This window comes from Cygnus atratus, chromosome 27, assembly GCF_013377495.2.
Source record: "Cygnus atratus isolate AKBS03 ecotype Queensland, Australia chromosome 27, CAtr_DNAZoo_HiC_assembly, whole genome shotgun sequence".
Taxonomy (NCBI): domain Eukaryota; kingdom Metazoa; phylum Chordata; class Aves; order Anseriformes; family Anatidae; genus Cygnus; species Cygnus atratus.
Window position 1 is genome coordinate 3,228,904 of NC_066388.1, and position 19,468 is coordinate 3,248,371.

Consider the following 19,468-nt stretch of genomic DNA (forward strand, 5'->3'; position numbering starts at 1 on the left):
CATGAGTAAATCCTCAATAACTTTAAACGCTATTGAGTTTGCTTCCATCTGTCCTCGAAACTTGGGGAATTAGCATGGCTGGTGATGGCTAGTTAAAGCATGGCAGGCTTTGCTGGCATGAATGTTTGCATCACGTTGTCTTTTTGTCTGTTCCAGTCTCTGGAGTACAATATCTTTGAAGGCATGGAGTGCCGTGGGTCGCCCCTGGTGGTTATCAGCCAGGGGAAGATCGTGCTGGAGGACGGGAATCTCCACGTAACCGAGGGCTCTGGGCGGTATATCCCCAGGAAACCCTTCCCTGACTTCGTTTACAAGCGCATCAAAGCAAGGAGCAGGGTGAGTATAAGAGGCTGGATGCACATTTGTTGTCTCCCTGAAACTCCTAAGTTAAAGTGGGTGGAAAACAGATGCTATCCCCTGGCTCGCAAAATACACACACTTCTGCACCAGAAAATGTTCCCTGGATAGGAGCCACATTTATCTCATTCCTCTTTCATTTTTGCTATTCGCTTGAGTCATTACAGGAATATGCTTTGTCTTGAGCGTGGATTTGCTGCAGATTTTCTTCTTCTGCTCTGTAACTGTGCTCCGTCTTGGTGGCACCTGGACAGAGTGAGAACTGTCTGGTTTAGACATGAGTCAATCTGCAGATAACGCAGCAGGCTTCTCCTCCTGCAGGAGCACCAAGAGAACTCACCGATAGCAGTTATATATCAAACCTTTCAGCAACAGTTTAGAATTCTCATTTATTGTTTAAAATATATTATGTTGCTTTCCCTTCTGTCAGATGCTCTTGTCTGGTGACTGGTGAGTCAGAGGCACAGCCCACTGCCTGGATAGAAGTGGGAATGTTTCTATTTTTAAGAGGCTAAAATTGTTGGAAGAGTGTTTTGGTAAAATACACCCAATCAAAACAGAAACCGCTTTTTGAAATGCCTTTAGTTGGTAAAAAGATGAGAGAGAAGATGATGCCGAACTCGGTTGCAACTTAGCTGCAGAGGATTTAAGAAGTTTATTTCCAGATGAAGTCAGATTTCTGAGGAGAAAGATGGTTCGATGTCTGAGCTGATGCCCTCTCCTGGACAAAACCAGAACTGTTCCAGTTCTGCTGACCATAGGCAGCCTACATGTCCCTTGCAAATGATCTTTCCTTAATTGTTCTCCTGAGGAAATTACAAGTTATCAGTGTTACAAACACAAATAATTTAGCACTGCAGAGAACAGCTCCGTGGTTTCTGGTGTGTTCTGGCCTCCCGCAGAACTGCGTCTCTGACCTATAAATCCAATTGGGCAGATCTCAACTGGAATAATTGCATTTAACCCAATCTAAAGCTCTGAAGCCGGAGATGTGAGGCTAGCCTGATTTTTGTTTGTGCAGCCTTGGCTCTGGGTCAGCATTATTTCCCTTTTGGGGTGTGAGTAATAAGTTTCATTTGAGAGTTGTCAGGAGCCTTTAATACAGCAACAGGTAGGCTGAGATCATTAAAGGCAAGAAGAGGCGGTGCAGGGGAAGAGCTGGGGCTGTCTGTAGGCTGCAGACACCACTGAGCTGGGGCCACAACATTCCCCATCATCTTTCATTTTAGCCATGCTGCTTAAGAGGCCGGCTACCACCTGGGGACCAGCCCGGAGGAGTTTTTGTATGCTTTCAAATCCTCTCACTAAAGATGAATCTTGAACCGTATGTCTTTGGCTTAGCAGCATCAGGCCAGCTGTCTAGGTCTGTTTTGAAGGCTGTTTTCACCCTGAAGGCTTCCCTGCTTCTGTGTGTTGCAGCTGGCTGAGCTGCGGGGTGTGCCTCGAGGCCTCTACGACGGGCCTGTCTGCGAAGTATCGGTGACGCCGAAGACCGTCACACCGGCGTCTTCAGCTAAGACATCTCCTGCCAAACAGCAGGCCCCACCCGTGAGGAACCTGCACCAGTCTGGGTTTAGCTTGTCTGGTACGTACTTTTCACAGAATCACAGAATCGTCTAGGTTGGAAGAGACTATCAAGATCACCGAGTCCAACCTCTGACCTAGCACTAACAAGTCCTCCGCTAAACCATATCACTAAGCTCAACATCTAAACGTCTTTTAAAGACCTCCAGGGATGGTGCCTCAACCACTTCCCTGGGCAGCCCGTTCCAATGCCTAACAACCCTTTCGGTAAAGAAGTTTTTCCTAAGTTTTTGTGGGGATAAAGTGTAGTACCTTGAAACCGTGTCTTGTTTATGCTCCCATGCTCTGAATTCCGCTGGAGTTGGAAGGTGGTGAGAGATTGTGGGGTGTTTTTAGCTTGCAGGTGTTCTCTTTAGAAAGGAAGAACAGCATAGGAGCTATCACGGAGTCCTGCTTGTTTTCGGGCCATGTCATGAACACTGAGTACCCCATTGCTCGGTCCTCAACCGGGCGTCTGAACAGGGCACATTGCACCAACATCAGTGGAACTTTGCCAGCTGAGACCAGCTGCAGACCTGGTATGCAGCAGATTTATTTCACAGCGTGCCGTTTCAGCGCAATGAGGGTGGAGTGGTGTGGATGGGCTCAGCAGCTACTGCTGGCACAAAAATCTGAACAGAGCCAGGACAACTGGAATCAGAAAACTGAGTGTGGCAGGGCGAGGGTCTCAGCAAAAAGCTTAGCTGGAAGTGTGTGAAGAAAACAGCAAAAGGCTCACTAAGGGAAAACCATTGATTTATACAGGACGGGGTGCCTACGTTCGCTGCACAGTGGGCCTGACATGGCTTCTCTCTCCCGCAGGCGCACAGATCGACGACAACATCCCACGCCGCACGACTCAGCGCATCGTGGCACCGCCCGGCGGACGTGCCAACATCACCAGCTTGGGCTAAGGACCCCTTCTGTGCCCGCCTAGCGGACCAGGGGAGGGGACGGGGGCACCTGGAGACCCTTTATGATTCTTTTAGAGCCTGTGACAGTTACTGCGGGCAACCAGTGAGGGGGGGCTGAAGTAAGGCGCCTCTTTCAGTCCCCTCAGATTCCCTCCTCATCTTCACCAACCCCTCTCACTTCCCCATCAGCCCCTACACATTTAAAGAAACAAACCCTGTTTTGACACCTCTGACATGCAAAAGTAAATGTAAAGAGGATGTTTGAGATATGTGGCCTCAGTCCCATTCAGCATCTTTCTTTTAATGAAGGAAGGATAAAGTGAATTTCCCGGGAGCTGCCTTTAAGACACAGACAAAAAAGGAATAAATAAATGTAAAGAATAGCTTTTTTTTTTTTTTTTCCAGTGTCAAGCAGAAGAGTAGTTCAAGGGTTTTAAACTGGATATTCTTTAGGGTTCTGTGTTCCAGCAGAATAGCTAGGCGAGCACAGAGAGGCACGAGTCTCAGCAAGTGACCATTCCCCACCACCGCCTTCAGGTCCATGAGTAGCTGTCTGCTGCCAAGAGAGAGAAACAGGACCCAGCGCTAGGAATACGCATCGCACCCTGCCATCGGGTGAGCTAGAATTGTTGGGGACTTTTGTTCTGTTTAGTTCTTCTTTTTTTTTTTTTTTCCTTTTTTTATTTTCCTTCTGGATTTTGCTGCAAGTTAGGTCCTTGAGGATTTTTTTTTTTTAACATTTGTGTATGTTTTTAATATGTTTGTATCATTGTGTTTACGAAGCCTTACGAAGTTTACTGGGCATCTCCCAGTTCTTCCCGGTCTTTCCCAAGTCTCATTCAAGTTACAGACCCCGCCAATGTCACTGCCACCCTGGTACTTCAGGTGTCCCCAGGTTCCGTTCCAGCTAATGCTTGCCACTTAGCTGCAATAGGAGGTCGCGAAGCAGGTTCATAAGCTATGATCTTCACTTCAGTATACTGGGTCTTGAGCTGGTGCAAAGAACAGGGCTAGATGCTGGCTGAGGAGCTGGGACAGTCTCTTGAGAAGCTTTGAGCAGTTAGTCTTTTGTTCCTGGAGGTGGCCATCAATGAGCAGGGGGCCACAGGCAAAGAGCAATCCTTTGCCTGGAAGATTTCTGTAGCAGCCACGTCCCCTTTCCTGGCCATCTATGAGTGGTTATTTAAAACTTTACAAGAGCTTATCTTTAGCTCTCAGCGAAAGGCCGGCCGGGTGAGTGCATGCCTGAGCATCCGTGGCAATTCCAATTAGAGTCCAGATGCCCAGCTGTTGTAACCGGGAGCCTCAGAGCAGCTCAGTGGGTCAACAGCAGCTGAGAATCTCTCATCCACGGTGCAAATTTCACAGTCCCTCATTCCTTCAGGAATCTGCATTTGTGTAAATATTCATATGAAGGCCTGGTCGTTCCCCGCCGTTCCTCGGACGCCTGCTGCCTCAAGTTTGCGAAATCACAGGGCAAGAGTGGTCATGGAATGAGTTTAGGTGCCGCAGCTTCTGCAGCAGTCAGCGGGATCTGGGCACTTAAATATCTTCCAGGTCTGAAGGTCTTTTAGCCCTAGTATTGGAGGCTCATGTTTTCAGGACACGGAGAATAAATCTGCACCATTAGAGTCCCACTTAACACTTAGCTGCAGGGCTTGACAGTCCCGAGGACTCAGGCTGTCTCTTAGCACAGAGAGCTTTTCCACCCACAGTTAACACAGCATTACCTCCACTGTCTGTACGCCCTGGCACTTGGCTGCATCTTCTGCTTTCTCTTCTGTTTGTACTTCGCCACGTACATTGACCTTGTTTTGCTGTATTTGTGAGTATTTTCTTAAATGGCGTTTACAGGTTCTTTTAAGGAAAAACTATATATATGAAGGCTTTTAAGAAGCAACTACCAAATTTGTTGTTATGAAGTATCAACGCTGGGATTTTCAAAGGATCTGGAAACTCTGTAGGTACCCAAATGCTCCCAGCTTCAGCACCTGATTCCTTTAGGACCCTTTGAACATAAAAGTTAAGGAAAACATTGCCATCCTCATCCATGCATCTTGCGTTTAGGTTTAACTCCTGGGTGTTTAGTTTTGCATAAAAGAGTTTGCACTTTGTTTGTGAAGTAATCCGTGAACGTAATATATATTGCAGCTATTTTCATTTTATTTTCACCTGTATGTTAAAATCAATTTGAACGAGTTGGGGAGAAAAAAAAAGAAATGCAGATCCGTTTCAATTCTACGAAACACTTGCGGCTCTTCAGTATTCACTTAAGTCTTCCTTTTTTTTCCTTCACTGACTCATGATGACTTTTTAGTTTTAATTTGTTCTTCAAAAGGAAAAAAAAATCACAAAAAAAGATTTTTGCAGGCTATGTAAGCATGTTTTTTCCTGTGAGAGCTCGTCCGCTTTGTGTCTGTTTAATGAATGTCATATGTAAATGCTTAAAGAAAAAAGACGATGACTTAATTAATTAACCGCAGTGACTTGAAGCTCTAAAAATAATAAAAAAAAAAGAAGTAGGATTTAATACTAGCTGGATTTAACCCTTGGATTTGTGATTGTGAACCATGAGTGGAGGAGCTGTAAGTGCTAAAGCTGATCATGTGTGTAGACAAAAAGAAGTACTGATATTTGACCATTGTCTCAATGGCAAAAAAAAACACACCCCAACCCCAAGTCTTGTGTTTTATTCCTTAAGAACTCTGTGTTATATTACCATGGGAACTCCTAATAAAGACAAAATGTTGTTGTTTCACTAGGTGCATCTGTGTCTCGAGGCGATACGTGTTGTGTGTAACTGCATACCTTGGCTGGTGCCTTCAACAGATAAAAGCAGCCTGGGCTCTCAGATCACTGCTAACGTAGGCTGATGATAGTCCTGTGTAGGAGTGAGATATACAGTAGCAGAGCTGAAGGTAAGGCTCCACAGTTCCTTGGAAGGTGATGATAGTAGAGAGGAATTGATGGTCCGTGGTGTAGTTTCCTTTTGAGGAGAGAGAGACCAAGCCTCTTCTCAGGGAAGCTTTTTCCTTAAGGCAGCGTTTGGCAAAGCAGACACATTTGCCTGAAAGCTCCCGGCTCTACCTTGCGTGGTTAAGCAGAGATCACTGATGAAAGGCACGCAAAAGAAGCTAAAACTATTGGCATAGTCCTCAGTCCTCCAATGTGTTTCTACTTGAACCCTCATAACGGCGATGGAGGCAGGGAGAGAAAGTAGAGCCTCAGATAGAAGCCACACACAGCTAACTGAGTGGGGAGTATGAGAGCTGGCTGGAAAAACACCAGTGACACTTTCAGTGGTAGTGCTTGGGTTTTACAGTGTCACAGAGCTGCTGGGATGGAGATCTCCCTCGTGGGAAGGTCTCAGAACCAGCCAACGTCACTGCCAGCTGCTCACGCCGCTGGTTGCTGCATCCATACATCCACAAGGACAACCCCCTCGGTGGTCTTCCCCCGAATCTGAGCATGGCTGGAGCCTATGACCAAATGTTTAAATGCTCTGTAAATGTAATTAGCTTTCTCCACACAGCTTTAAACTTGGTAGTTTAGTCCAGTGCAAAGTTTTAAGAGGGTTTCCATTTTATCTGCTCAGAAGGGGACAGCAGCTTTTCAATTTTCCTCTGGGAAGAGGAACTGTGGGTTAAGTCCTCACTAGAAAATTGCATCATTGAGTGCAGCGATGGCCTCAGTAGCACTGTGGGATAGCTGAGGCAGGCTGAGCTCAAGGGTTATGATTTTGAGTTACGGACACTGATGAATGTAGGATTTTACCAAGTTTTGCCAAATTTGAAGGACACCCATCAGCCAGCCAACAAGTGGAACAAACTTTTGGTTGGTATTTAATAAGAAACACTCGGCAGCGGTCATCCACTAATAAAATACTTGGATTAGTGTGGGGATCCTGACTCTGTTACCAATGACAAGCAATTATTTGTCTACTTAGATGTTAGCACATACACAATTAAATGGTATGGAGCAGGGCTGGTGAGTAGCTGTGTGTAAGAGGTATTAGCTTGTCCCAGTGATAATATCACAGTGGTAGGTACATTCAAGGCTAAAGCGCTGATGTTTAGTTAACACATATCTATGGAGATTCCATTTGTTTTTATTCCATCATTATTTCTTCCTCCAGACTCAAGTGGAAGAAACTTCTTCCCCAGGAAATCAGTTCCAGGGACCCAGTGAACCCAGTCTGTGATTGAGCAGGACTCAGTGCAAGAGCAGCAGCAACAGAATGAGAAAAAAATCAACTGAAACGTAGAGTTTTTGAGGTCAGGAAGAAGCAATCAACAGCCAGATCTTAACAAGTTCTGAGGAGCAGAGCCAGTCAGACATCACAGAGAGAGATTCAGGTCAGTGGGGCCGTGCTGCTTTGCTGCTGCAGAAGAGCACAGGAATAGCTGTATTTTGTCAACCCGTTAATCCAGGTAATTCCTTACGCTGGCAGCACTGAGATCCAGCTCATTAGGTATGCACTAATTTGGTTCCTTGCAGGCCTCCCATTGACTGGTCTGCAGCCATGTGTATAGGACCAAATACAGGGCTAATCTGAGCTTAAAGTTGGTACAGAATTAGTGGCTAAAAGCAGAAGAAAGGAAGTAGAAGATGAATTTAACTTAGTGACCTGGAAAAGTAGCTGTCAGCTAGTGAGGAGGGATTGGTTAGCAGCGCTGAGGACACTGGGGCTTGATTTATTGCTTAGTGGAAGGGTGCCTGAGAGCAGGAGTTGTCACCAGTCCTTGCACCTAAGCTGTCCTGCTTCAGCGTGTACCAGGACCTGCCACAGGATTTTCCAAATCAAAGCTTCTGTGACGTAGGGCTTTTTTGTATCTACACACATATACAGAAGCACATCCGTGTGCTGCTCTCTGACCAAACCAGTTTTGCAGCAGACAAGGTTAATTTGCGCTATTTTGTATTTCCTGCAGGCTAAAAGCAGTGTTTCTGCAGCTTAATACCTTCCGCCACAGTAATTGGAGGTGTCTGAGTGCATAGGCCCCGGGGCTCTTTGGCACTGCAGCTCCTGACAGCAGTCTCACTCTCATGCCCCTAACTAAGTACTATTTATGACTCTAGGTAGCTTTTCCAGGACAAAAATAATTAACACTAAGTTTAGTTCACTTACATTTCCCAAGATTTTTATGACTTTTTAAACATTTTAAAAATTAAAGCATTCAATACTTTTACCTGTTTGTTCTCCACTGGTGCAGGCTGTAGGGTCAGAGCAGGTTTTCTCCTATTTTTAACACGAAAGGTGACAGTTTAGCTCACTACCATTAGGTGGCAGCAGGACACGTAAAAATGAAAATGTCAAACTCCCTAGAGGCACATGGATCATTTTAAGAATGATGGAGGATGTAATAAATGTAGAGCATGCACAGGGCTTGTGATTACTGTGACACAGAGATGACATATTCATATATCCTCTATTATATTATCAGATAGCATTTCAATGTTAAAGGGGTATGAAAGTATTCTCAGGACATCCTCCTGTAATAAAATACAGAGTGAGCCGTAAACATTATCTATTAATTTAGTTACAAAACAAACAAACAAAAACAACAGCCTATTTTTTTAAACAGACGCTGTCTTTTCTTTACAAAACTGTGGTGTCCAAAACCAGAGATAAGGCAGATTTGAAGAGATGGCAGGATTTTCCTTCCTGTGGAATGGTTCTGTTTCTTCCTTGCCGTTTCCTGCCCTTCTTCTATGGCTAACAGATTATTTTTTTTTTGGTTTTGGCTTCACGCAGTTGTTCCCTGCAAAAGAAGCTCCTGATGTATTAGGAATAAGAGGGAAAGTATGAACAATTGTTCGGTTTATCATGTTAGTTGTCCCACTCATCTCTCATTGAGAAGAAAAGCCCTACTGATTCCTCCTTTCTGACCTGAAAAATATGTAGAATTTTATTCTGTGTTGTTTTTACTAGTAGCAGCAAAAGCGCTCCCTTTCCCCAAGAAAACAAAACAAAACAACAAAAACACCAGCCAGAGAAAAACAAACTGTTTCTTGAAAATAAGCAAAACTAATTCTGTTCAGGGCTAAGCTGTGCCACTGTCTCTTTCCAAGAGCTAGCTGCTGGCTAATATCTGCAAGGGAATCACTTCCCTCTCTCCTATTGCTCCTCCAGTTCCTCTTTCTTCTTGTGAAAGTGCAAGCTTTGCCAATTGACCGCTCTGCAGTCTGAGGAAAGTATCTGCTCTTCTCCCATAAAACAGGCCAGAGAAGTTGCCCTTTGCTCCCTGCTAGGTTGTGACTGACCTACAGCCTTGGCACTCTAACTGTGGATTTACCACTGGGTTCTTGAGTGTGGTGTTCTTTCCACGAGCCTTTTTTTTTCAGCTAATAACCAGTCAGACTTGGCAAATGCCTTAGAGTGAGTCCGTCAGTGCTGACTTGTGAAGCCTCAAATGGCAGAAAATCCTCTGCTCCTTTATTCCATGGGCTAACCATCTTCATGGTTAATTTTTTTCCTGTTTCTGATGTGAATTGGCCTGCCTTGCATTTCTCTCTAGCAGTTCCTATAACGTCTCCCCACAGTAGAACAAAGATCCCCCTAAGACCTACATGGGCCTGTTTTCTGGGGTCGTAGCACTGTTTGAAACCGGGTGGCTCAGCAGCAGAGCTGAAAGCGGGGCTCTGGCTGCTTTCCACTCCGCATCCCGCCACGACCTGCAGCAGAGATGCAGTACGTCCTGCTGAGTGATGAGAGCAATAGATCTGTAACCAAAATCACACGGATTTATTTTATTTATGGGCCTAACCAGCCTGATGTGTGCTGATGAAGGCTGCGATGCCTTCCCCTTACTGACCCTTTGCTATTCATCTTCCTGAGTTACAGTCATGCCAGACCAAATTGCTGCAAGACTGTATCACTAATACAGGATTCATAACACCATCTAAAACTGGAAGGATCTGAGCTGTGAGCCTGCCTTCTTCACTTTTTGGCTATGGATTTGTGTTGTGGCTATTTGTAAGTGCACAGAGAAAATGAACAACCTCATTTTGCCGTGGACGTTTTATAAGTTGCAATATTGTGGTGTTACAGACCAGCACATATGTTTTGCCCACGGTGACCTTGTCACAGTTAAGGCCAATACTTGCACCCCTAAGTACACTTGAAAAAGTAGTAGTGCTTATTGGGTATAAAAAGTTCTAAACTGCTTGCTTTTTCCATGTAACCTGGGAGTCCAAAAGTCATGACATCAAACCAATTGCACTGACTTGCTAGGACTGTAATATAGAGGATGAGAAGAAATTCATGCTTCTGTGGTCAGTTGACGACATTTATATTTAATGGCTGTTATGCAAAACATTCCTAAGATGCAAAATAGTGCAAATGCAAGAATAAACACAGTAGGTCAGAGAGCTGTGTTAACTAGGCAGCTTTGTCAGGTAGTAGCTTGTTCTGCCTTCTGAATTTCAGTTCCAAAACATAACCGTCCTATTTGCTGCTTTTATTTCATTTATTTCAGAAACCTTCCTGAGCTCACACACTTAGATTCCACTTTCATTCCTGCTTGTGCGACAGCCACGGCTTCCTCCATCAGTCCCTAAAATACCCAGCAGTGACCAGAGCACACAGCTGCAGTGCAGTCTCATTTGTTGAAGGCTAGGTGACGTGGCAATGAGGAGTGACTACCACAGCTACTCAAATAATAGAGAGAACTAGCCCACTTGCTACCTTATGAAATTACATGGTAGTTTTTTTGAAAATTGTTAGTTAGATTGCTAACCAATTTCTTATTTCCTATAATTTTGAGTCCTACTGTAAGTCCAAAAAGAAAATCCCTTATTCCAGAGGCTTGTAAAACTACTGAGCATTTGTGCCTTTCTTTTGAAGAGGAGCAGTTCCACAAGAGGGCATCAGATACACGCTTTTAGACTGCATTTCTCCTGATTCCTTGAGCCTATTTCCTCCTCCTTTTCACATTACTTCCTCTACAAGCAGATATAGACCTACTTAAATAGAAAGTACACAGGATTGAAATTTGTATTGTCTGTTAATCTTTTCAACACCAAAAACTTCCATGTTTTTCTTTGTCCTTGATTAGGGTGGTGCATTTCAATTTGTGGTTCATACAGAACTGAAATAATCTCTTCTTTACTAAAAATGTCCGTGAAAGGGAATCATCTATTTTTCTCTGCATTTTTAAATTCACATGCAAACGTCTGCAGCAAAGCTATAGTTTTACTAGTGATCTCCTGACACCTCAGTCAGATTCACCCCGTAGGCTTTTTCTACAGATTCTTGCAAAATTTTTGTTACATGATAGTCAAAATGCGATGAAATTTCTCTCCCTTAATGACATCAACTGAGCAGAAAAATGCACTGTTTTATTTATGGATCTGTCTGTGGCTTTCTCTTCCTGTAGGACAAAGGCAGAGAGCATGGAGATGTTTGGAGGTGGATGTCACCTTGGTGCAGTGTTGTGTGGCTGGGACTGGGAGAAGAAGTCTGCTGCCAACACAAACAGGAGTTGGGGACTGGGCTGGGACTAGATGGCATTCAAGTGTCACAGCTCATCAGCTACACGCAGGTTGTTGGCTCCAGAAGCTTGCCACTTCCCAGGAATTTTGTGCAGTATTGTTAGGAGCGGGATCACAGTGAGGTTAGACGTGGCCTTCCTTTCTGCGCCATTTCATGTTGCCTCTTGGTCAAAGAGAAATGCGAAGTCCCAGAGGACTCTGCCTAGCTGAGCATGTCAGGGCTGGGACCCAAATCATCTGTGGGTTGACCAAAGCTCTACAGGAGCCCCTGTGGTTTGCTCCCCTTTGCTCTCCTACCCTCTCTATAGCTTGTCTGTTGACAGAGACCAAGCTTTCCCAGGCTCTGGGCCAGCTCTGTAATGACCTGCCATCCCACATCTTTGCTTTAAGTTGGGTGCATTCTGTCCTTTCCTCTACTAAACTTGCAGCAACCACACTGCTGAATGCAGGAAAAGACCCTACTGAAGCTTAAGGGGCTCCACTGTGAACGAGGACTTAGCAGTTGGGTCGAAGTCTCATGAGAGTTTATATTTTAAGAAACCCAGCGAAATAACTGTCCCCATTGTGGGACACCAGGGTAGGCAAGGAAATGAGCCCTTCCTGACTGCTAGCATGGAGACTGGGAGGAATCAGCATGAATCTTCCATCCTCCTGTGAACCTCGCTCCTATAATTAGAGCCACATACTGGGCCCATGTAGCGTCCTGACTGGGAATGGAAGGTTTCTTCTGCTCAGCTCCAGATGTGTCCCCAGCCTCAGCCAAGGCAAATGCTAGGATTAACAGCTCCTAACAGGCAAGGTTACTCGAGACAGACACTGCCCCGAGCAGCCACAGCAGTGGTGCAACTGCTTCGCCTGCTTTGTGGGGACCCTCGCGGTTGTGCTCATGCAGATTACATTCTTTCTCCTTCCAGTATGCTAAGGAGGAATTTGTTTGTTTGCAGTAGACTATTTTTACTGCACCTGAATTCATTAATCTCTCCAAAAATAATGTTGAAGGTGCATGCATAAGAAAGCACGCTTGCAGCTTGCCATGGACAGCACCAGGCACCCCCAGCGAGCGCTTTACTGCTGGCATCGACTGAGGGTTTTTTGCATGCATGCAAAATCAAATGCCAGAAAAGCACAAGTGAGTAAACTTTGTCTGAAAAGGGGGAGGGAAGGGACCTCGTTTTCCCTGAGCTACCATTGATTTACTGTGATGAGAATTTTAATCAAGCCCTTGTACCTTTAAACCATAAGTTATTAGAGGGAAGCGGGGACAGTCTTTCGGAGGACTTGCTGACATGCTGAGCTTTCAAGCTTATTAATCAAAAATGTGGGATTGGAGGAGGGTTTTTTGGGGCAGGGGGTGAGGGGGGTGAGTTGCAGGCACCACTAAACTGCCAAATAATGTCAGATGGCAGAGAACAATGTGAATTCCCATAGAGATCTATAAATAACAGCTATAAACGTGCCTCATAAATTACTCAAAGGGTTATTTTCTCCCACCCGCATTCCCTCCCTCACGTTCAAATTCAATTTTATTCATCCGCTTCCTCACCCTGCGCTGCTGCGTGGGAAGCTTCGACTGAAATCTCCAAGTGGCCAGGGCAGGCCCACTGCTGGATCTCTGCAGAGGAGATTTCCACTGCCATGGGTACAACCAGCGCTGCAGAGGCTTCCCACCTAACGCCAGACCCAGTCCCCATGGGATGCCTGTCCCAAAGGATGCCACTCACCCTACAGCCTCTCGTTTTGGCCGCTGATGAGGGTTTGTTCCTGAAACGAAACCCAAACCATAATGAACTTGAGGCACACTCTGTGGACAAAACCCATGGCATGACAGGGGTTTATTTCCCTTGAACAATGTTTTGGTTTTGCAAAGATCCTGGAGGGAGGGATTATTTCTGGTTTAGGCTGCGCTTTTGAGCAGGAAAGAGAGAAAATGTAAGCCACACACAAACAGAGACAATGGAGGGGAAAGGTTGGAAGCAGCATCCCAAAATAACTCGGTGGTTCAGCCAAAAATACAGCGAGCCTGTCTGTGCTAAAAAGTGTTGCTTCAAGAGGCAGAAAGCAGGCAAATGGGAGGAGCGTGCTAAGGATGGTAGGTGCTGTGTATGTCTGTGTGTGTGCACAAAACCTCAGAAAAGGCAATTACTGTCCATGCGTGCCTAAGCCAAGGTGACCACTGCCGTAGCCGTACGTGGTTTGAAGAGGTTTCTGCGTGCACGTAAACATTGCCACGGATAACAGTGATTAACTGGCAGATTAAAAATCTGACCCCAAAAGGTATTGTTCTCTGTGATGAAAGATGAGCCCGAGCAAGGATTTACAGCCCCAGCGTCTCATTGCCATAGTAGGGCTGTGCTTGCAGGCGAGGTTATTATGGTGAATGTTAATGACAACTGCATCTGGGTAAAAGCCTCTCCATCACCTCTTGCTGTTGATGCCTCTTCCGTAGCTATGGAAATGGCACCTTCTGCTCAGCTGCTGCTTCTGATTAAAATTCAAGTGGAGAGGGATGGGGAGAGAAGAAAAGCCAGGGGCAAACACAGCTGATGAGCCAGGCGGCATGGAGGAGAGGAAGGGTGCTGTGTTACCTGTTCAGCTTCTCGGAGGGAGAGAGGGTGCGGGGCTTCGTTGCTCTGATGGCTGCAATTGAGAATGAGAGCCACTGTATTTGCCCGGCACAAAATGTTTTAAGAAAGAGTCCCTGAAAGGAGTAACTTACACTGTGAGTACCCCTAGGAGTGGAAAAGACCAAGGCACACTTCTCTGCCCTAGACGTCAGCAGCCCTCTCCCTCGCAGAGCCAGGTAGAGGCTGGGTTTTCTGCCTGCCTGGCTGCTGCGCCGCTTCCCGTGGGTTTGGCTGCTGATTAAGACACTTCAGTAGTTTTTGTCTCTTTTAGTCTGTAAACACATTTGCAAGAACAATAGCAGCTTAATGGCAGATTTCAAAGGTCTGTCATACATCATCTTCTAATGCAGATTGTGTGGAACTGTCTCTGCCTTCAACAACTGGAATAAGGAAAGGGGCTCGTGCAGTAAGTGTAGGAAAAGAAGCACAACTTGGTTACCATAAATTTATGTTATTACAGCTATGACACAGTGGTAGCATGGGAGCATCCAGCCAAAACTGGGGCTCTGTATTGTCTGAGGCAAACGCTACCGTGTGGAGCATTAATAAAAAAGATAGCCAGAGGAGGTACGTTACTGCCCGGAGAGATGAAGTCATCTCAGGTTATCCAGGAATCCTGTGGCAGAACGAGTGGAGGAGTCAATCTGCTGTGCCCGGTCCAGCGCTGGACTGCAGAGTGCAGGTAAAGGGGTTGCTACAGCACCTAGGGCCAACCCCTTACCCTAGCCCTGGCTCCTTTGCCTCCTCTCCTGCAGCCTCACTCAATGACATGGGCCAGGGTGAGCTCAGCAGGCTGAGGCTGGAGGGCTGCGGGGAGCTTTGGCACCGTGAACGGGGCAGCATCTGCCCACCAAGCCATTTGCCGAGTCAACACCTCATTTTGACAAATTCCCTGCAAAGAAAGAGAATTTGGAGCTGTGCCATGGTCCTGCTGTGCCATCTCGGAGCTCATCCTCCAAAAGCTTTTATTAAGGTATAACGGCTTTCTTTTACTGTTGAAATCCCGTGTAAATATTGAATGATCTGCCTGGTGCCAGCACCGATCGGTTCCTTGTGTCTGAAAGCAGCACGTGCTACCAGAGCTGGGCTATCATTGCTGTCCTCCAGCAGTGCACAGCCTCCTGGGGGACTGCCTGCCTTCCTTCCGTGTCATTTTATTGCTCGGGCAGAGTTGCAGCTCACAGACACCTGGTTCAACACATGAATTGAAGGTCTAACCTTATTAATTTGCAGATAATAGGATCTGCTGTGCCCTAGCTGCTGCAGGGCAACCATGACTCTCCGTGGGCTAATTCAGGTTAGGATGGATGATGCTGCAGAAGTACTGAGGCTCTTTACCACTCAGTGAAGGTAGAAGGTAGAGATGACAGAGCATCGGTGTTTTCTAGGAGACACCCTGCTGAGACAGCGTCCTGGGACTATAAAAGCATCTGTGCAGGATATTGTCCTTTAAAACTGGTTATAAGCATAAACTCGATTCTGACCTGCCATTTTGCAGTGCAGCGCTGACTGACTTTTAATGGCCAACCCATACCCATCAGGTGTCTTCAGAGAAAGCCCAGGTTTGGCTCTACCTTTTCCTTATGTTTGCAAGACAGGACATACCACTTTGCTGTCCCCTCAGGTGCTGGAATCAGTATTTCAGGAAGCACCTTTCATGCTCAAAGCCGGCTTGTTTTCCTTTTTAATGCGAACGCAGTACTGGTAACAGCACTAGGAGCTGGGGATATCTCAGGAAGTCTTCTGACCCCGTAGCCTCACAACTGATGTGCTCCCCGTATCACGAGTTGAGTGATTCTCCAGTCCTTGGAGTGTCTTTAAGGCATTTGCTTACCATCACTAGGTTACGCCGACACAGATTGTGTGGCCTATGGATTTGACCAACTGCTTAGATGTGAAAGATTTTGTATTGTAACAATCCTTGGCCCAAAAGACACATGTTCTGATCTATTTAATCTGTATAAATCTTCCTATTTTATTTTAGCAGAGCCGCTCTGGAGTCATATCAACTTCTGATGCCAGTTTTGCTGTGGCTCTTACTGTTTTCACAATGTTCCTGTGTATCCACACTGGGTTTGGATCTGAGGTTATGAGGTACAAGTCATCCCTGGCAAGAGTCAGAATGAGCTTCATAGGCTGGTAATTGAGATCAGATTCTGGCTTTTAGCATTTCCCCCCTCTGGCTCTGGCTAACCAATTGTGCTGGGAACTTCAGCTAGAACAAATCAGCTCAAAATAATTCTGAACAGTTTGTTTTTTCAAATAGTGCAGAGAGAGAGAGAGAGATCCCTGTGAATAATTATGGATCTTTTCCCTACTAAAATTACCACTTTCCCTCCTCCTGATTTCACTGGTGTCCCACATGAGTGCCCAGAACATTACCTGCTGCAGTGGACAGTAACGACTCAGCCAGGCAACATTATCCCTTCCTGAGGACTGGATCCAAACGGGAGGTGAGCTGTTATCAGCGCCAGTGTAAGAGCTTTTAGCAACAGGACAGGCTGGGGCTACAAAATCAGGAGGGGAACCACGTGCCATAGCAGAGGTGCCGCTGGTAGCTCTTGGAGGAGGTGCCTTTCGGGGCATCCCACACGTCTGGCTTTGGACCCTTTCTTTGTTGTGCATTTTTTTGCAGGCACTGATTTTAAAGTGCCCATAGGACCACTTCAATTTCCATTTGCAGGAGTGGAAAGAATATATTTTGGCATTCGCTTTATTGTACGAACAACTTAGCTAGCATCTTTTTACCTCAATGGAAGGGGTAAGGAAAACAGCCCCAATGGTGCTTCTTAGAGCTTAAATACAATCCTAGTGCTGATTTATGATTGTGCTTGCTCAATCATCATTTAAAACATTTTCTCCTACAAGACTGGGCAAGGGAGAAAGATTTCTGTCCCATGACAAGCTGCAGAAAGCAGTGTAAGAGTGCTACTTTCCCTGCTGGGAGTGCCTGCTTCAAAAGTACTTGAAATGAGTGCCACACTCATGCCTATTTCTGGTTGGGGGACAGTGAATTCCTTTATTTTGTGCCTCAGTTTACCCTTTGTAAAAGAGAAATATGATTCTGACCACCTTTGTAAGCAGCTTGGAATTCCCCTGGTGAAAGCATCTCTCCAGAACTATTTTATTATGGTAAAGATGCTTAGGTTTGTTCTTATGGCAGAGCCCTAAGTCAAAACCCTTGGGCTCGGAATTTTCCATATCCATTCTCCTCTCCTCACTGTCCAACGTTAATTTCAACAAAGAGCATGTCCTTTGTGACCGAGCTGCTCTGCCTTTCCCCAGCATCAAGAAATCCCTGAGTAGAGCAGTTCCCTTAACCCGGGCAAGGGCTAGCAAACCCTCAGAGCATCCCTGACCAAATCCCAGTGTTGCAGAGGGAGGAACCCAGCTGCAACAAAGCCACTGTGCTCTTCTGGGGAACCAGCTTTGTGGTTTATTGGCAGCCGGTCCTTATTAAATGTGTGTGTATGGATGGTGCTGAATTTTACTGGGCAGCCCCTTCAGATGTGATGAACAATGGAGAACTCGTTAGCACAGCTCTTAAAAATCCTACCCCAGCCCCATGTTACGAAGCTGAACAGACCAAAATCTGGAGAAAAATAAATAAATTACAAACAAATTTTGCCCTTTTTTCTTTTGTGGGGGCTACTCTGGTGTTAACAGTCAGGCCTTTGTTACCTCTTACTGGATACTTCACCCCTCCTAGCACGGAGAGGCTGACTGGTGGTTGGTTTTTTTTATTTCCAACTAGTCCAACTCTAAACCAGTTTTTCCCTGTACTTTATTTCTAATGTGAGCAACATCCACCAGAGGGCAAGATTCCCTCATCCCGGACTCAAAGAGCTCTCTCCCCATCCCACATTAAAAACAGGCTGGTCCCAGCTCACTTAAATCAATGGGAGTATTTCCATCCACTTCAGTGGTCTTTGGATTGGGTCCTAGTGTTCTTTTAATATAAAAAAAATCCCGGCAAGATGTTTTATATAAACTTAGAAACAAGGTTTTATAAACTGGAAATAAATTAAAAAAAAAAGGCATTTATACACTCTGGGTTTAGCTGTAACTTGTCAGATGGATGTTAAATGGTCCTTTTATTTATAATACGTTTATTTTTTAAATACTCATGTTATGAACAAGCCACAGCAACAGAGGGGATGTAGTCCAAAACCCTACAACTTTTGTTTTAAATCCTCTTTGCAAAGCTGTGTCTGCACTGTGATGGGGTGAGCACTGCTCATTAATACTGGCATTGAAAGGTAAGTGCCTGTGAGGCAGTTCTCAGCCATAATTTAGCAGACTCTGTTGGCATGTGCTTGCCTATAGGCATTGTACCAGCTCACCGACTGCAATGGGAACTGATGAAACCTGAGGTTTGAAATCCTTCTTTGCCTCCTAGAGGAAAATCCCCAGTCCTATTCCTCGACCCCAGCCCAGAAGCTTTGTGCAGGGCTCTCTTAAGGAGTCGGGAGGCACTGACAAAGGGGTGACAGACATAACCCCATCTGCACCATGCTCAGCTGGGGAGGGACCTGCCTTCCCTCTGTGTGCAACGTGCAGCCCCGTGCCTGCCGCTGGGGCACGGCGTCCAAGCCAGTGTGCCCTGCCAGAAAGTGAGGGCACAGAGGCTGTGGAAACACAAAGCCATCTAAAATAAAACCCTGTTGATCAGCAGGTGAGTCCCGACGAGAAGGGGGCTAAGGTTACTCTCTCCGGAGCCTATATTTTCCACAAGTGTGAATATAAAGAGCTCCCGGGTTGAATGAACTAAATCCCTTGCTGACCTACTGCATGAGTCAGCAAAGCCACATTTTCTAATTTTACAGCAGAAGAAATGGACATTAGAAGCCTTCAATAGGGCTTAGACAGCATCTCAGAAGCACTGTGCCAGCCTAGCTCCTAGGAAGCTCCAGGAAAGGACAGCAGCAACCCTGTATTGCCTTCAGTGGGAGCAGAGCTTTGGGCAATGCAAAATGCTGAGAAGAAAACTCTCCAATAATGTTTATAAAGCTCTTTCACGTTTGCTGATGAAAGGATGCTATTGAAGTACACAGTTTTTGCTGGAAGTTTTCCCTCCCACCTACTGCACTGTTTCTAGGCAAATATCTTGCCCTTTTGAATAATACGGCGTGGAGTGGAAAGATAAACTCATGTAATTATCCCTTTCCTCAGCGTGGCTGTGCTGAAAAGACAAACTGCCTCCTTCAGCATTACTGCTCACAGAAAAATTGGACCTGACGCATACGTGGGAAGATTAGAGTGACTAAAACATTTTTTGCTTGCACCCTGGTTCTTGAGGATGCTACGGCAAGATGCAAAACCAGTTCATAAAAGCCCTAGGGGACACAAAGCCCTCATTTCCACGGGGGAAGTTATCATCTGCAACCTGTAACAGAGGTGAGGAGAGGTCTGTGGGGTGGAGGAGGAATCACCAGTTCATCACAAAAGCAGGGACGCTGTAATACAAAGATCTGAGCTGGAGCCACTGCTTGAACGAGGTTCTCCCGAGCCCCTTGC

At 45.8% G+C, this 19,468-nt stretch overlaps 1 protein-coding gene across 1 annotated transcript in view; it reads left to right on the forward strand.

Annotated features, from left to right (window-relative positions):
- Positions 1-5,592, forward strand: part of DPYSL2 (dihydropyrimidinase like 2) — a 44,020-nt gene extending 38,428 nt beyond the window's left edge. Inside the window, exons 12-14 of the mRNA XM_035562814.2 lie at positions 157-336; positions 1,777-1,942; positions 2,743-5,592. Coding sequence (XP_035418707.1) covers positions 157-336; positions 1,777-1,942; positions 2,743-2,834 — 438 coding nt within the window. The 3' untranslated portion in view covers positions 2,835-5,592. The remainder of the gene's footprint in view (positions 1-156; positions 337-1,776; positions 1,943-2,742) is intronic.
- Positions 5,593-19,468: the final 13,876 nt, after the last annotated feature.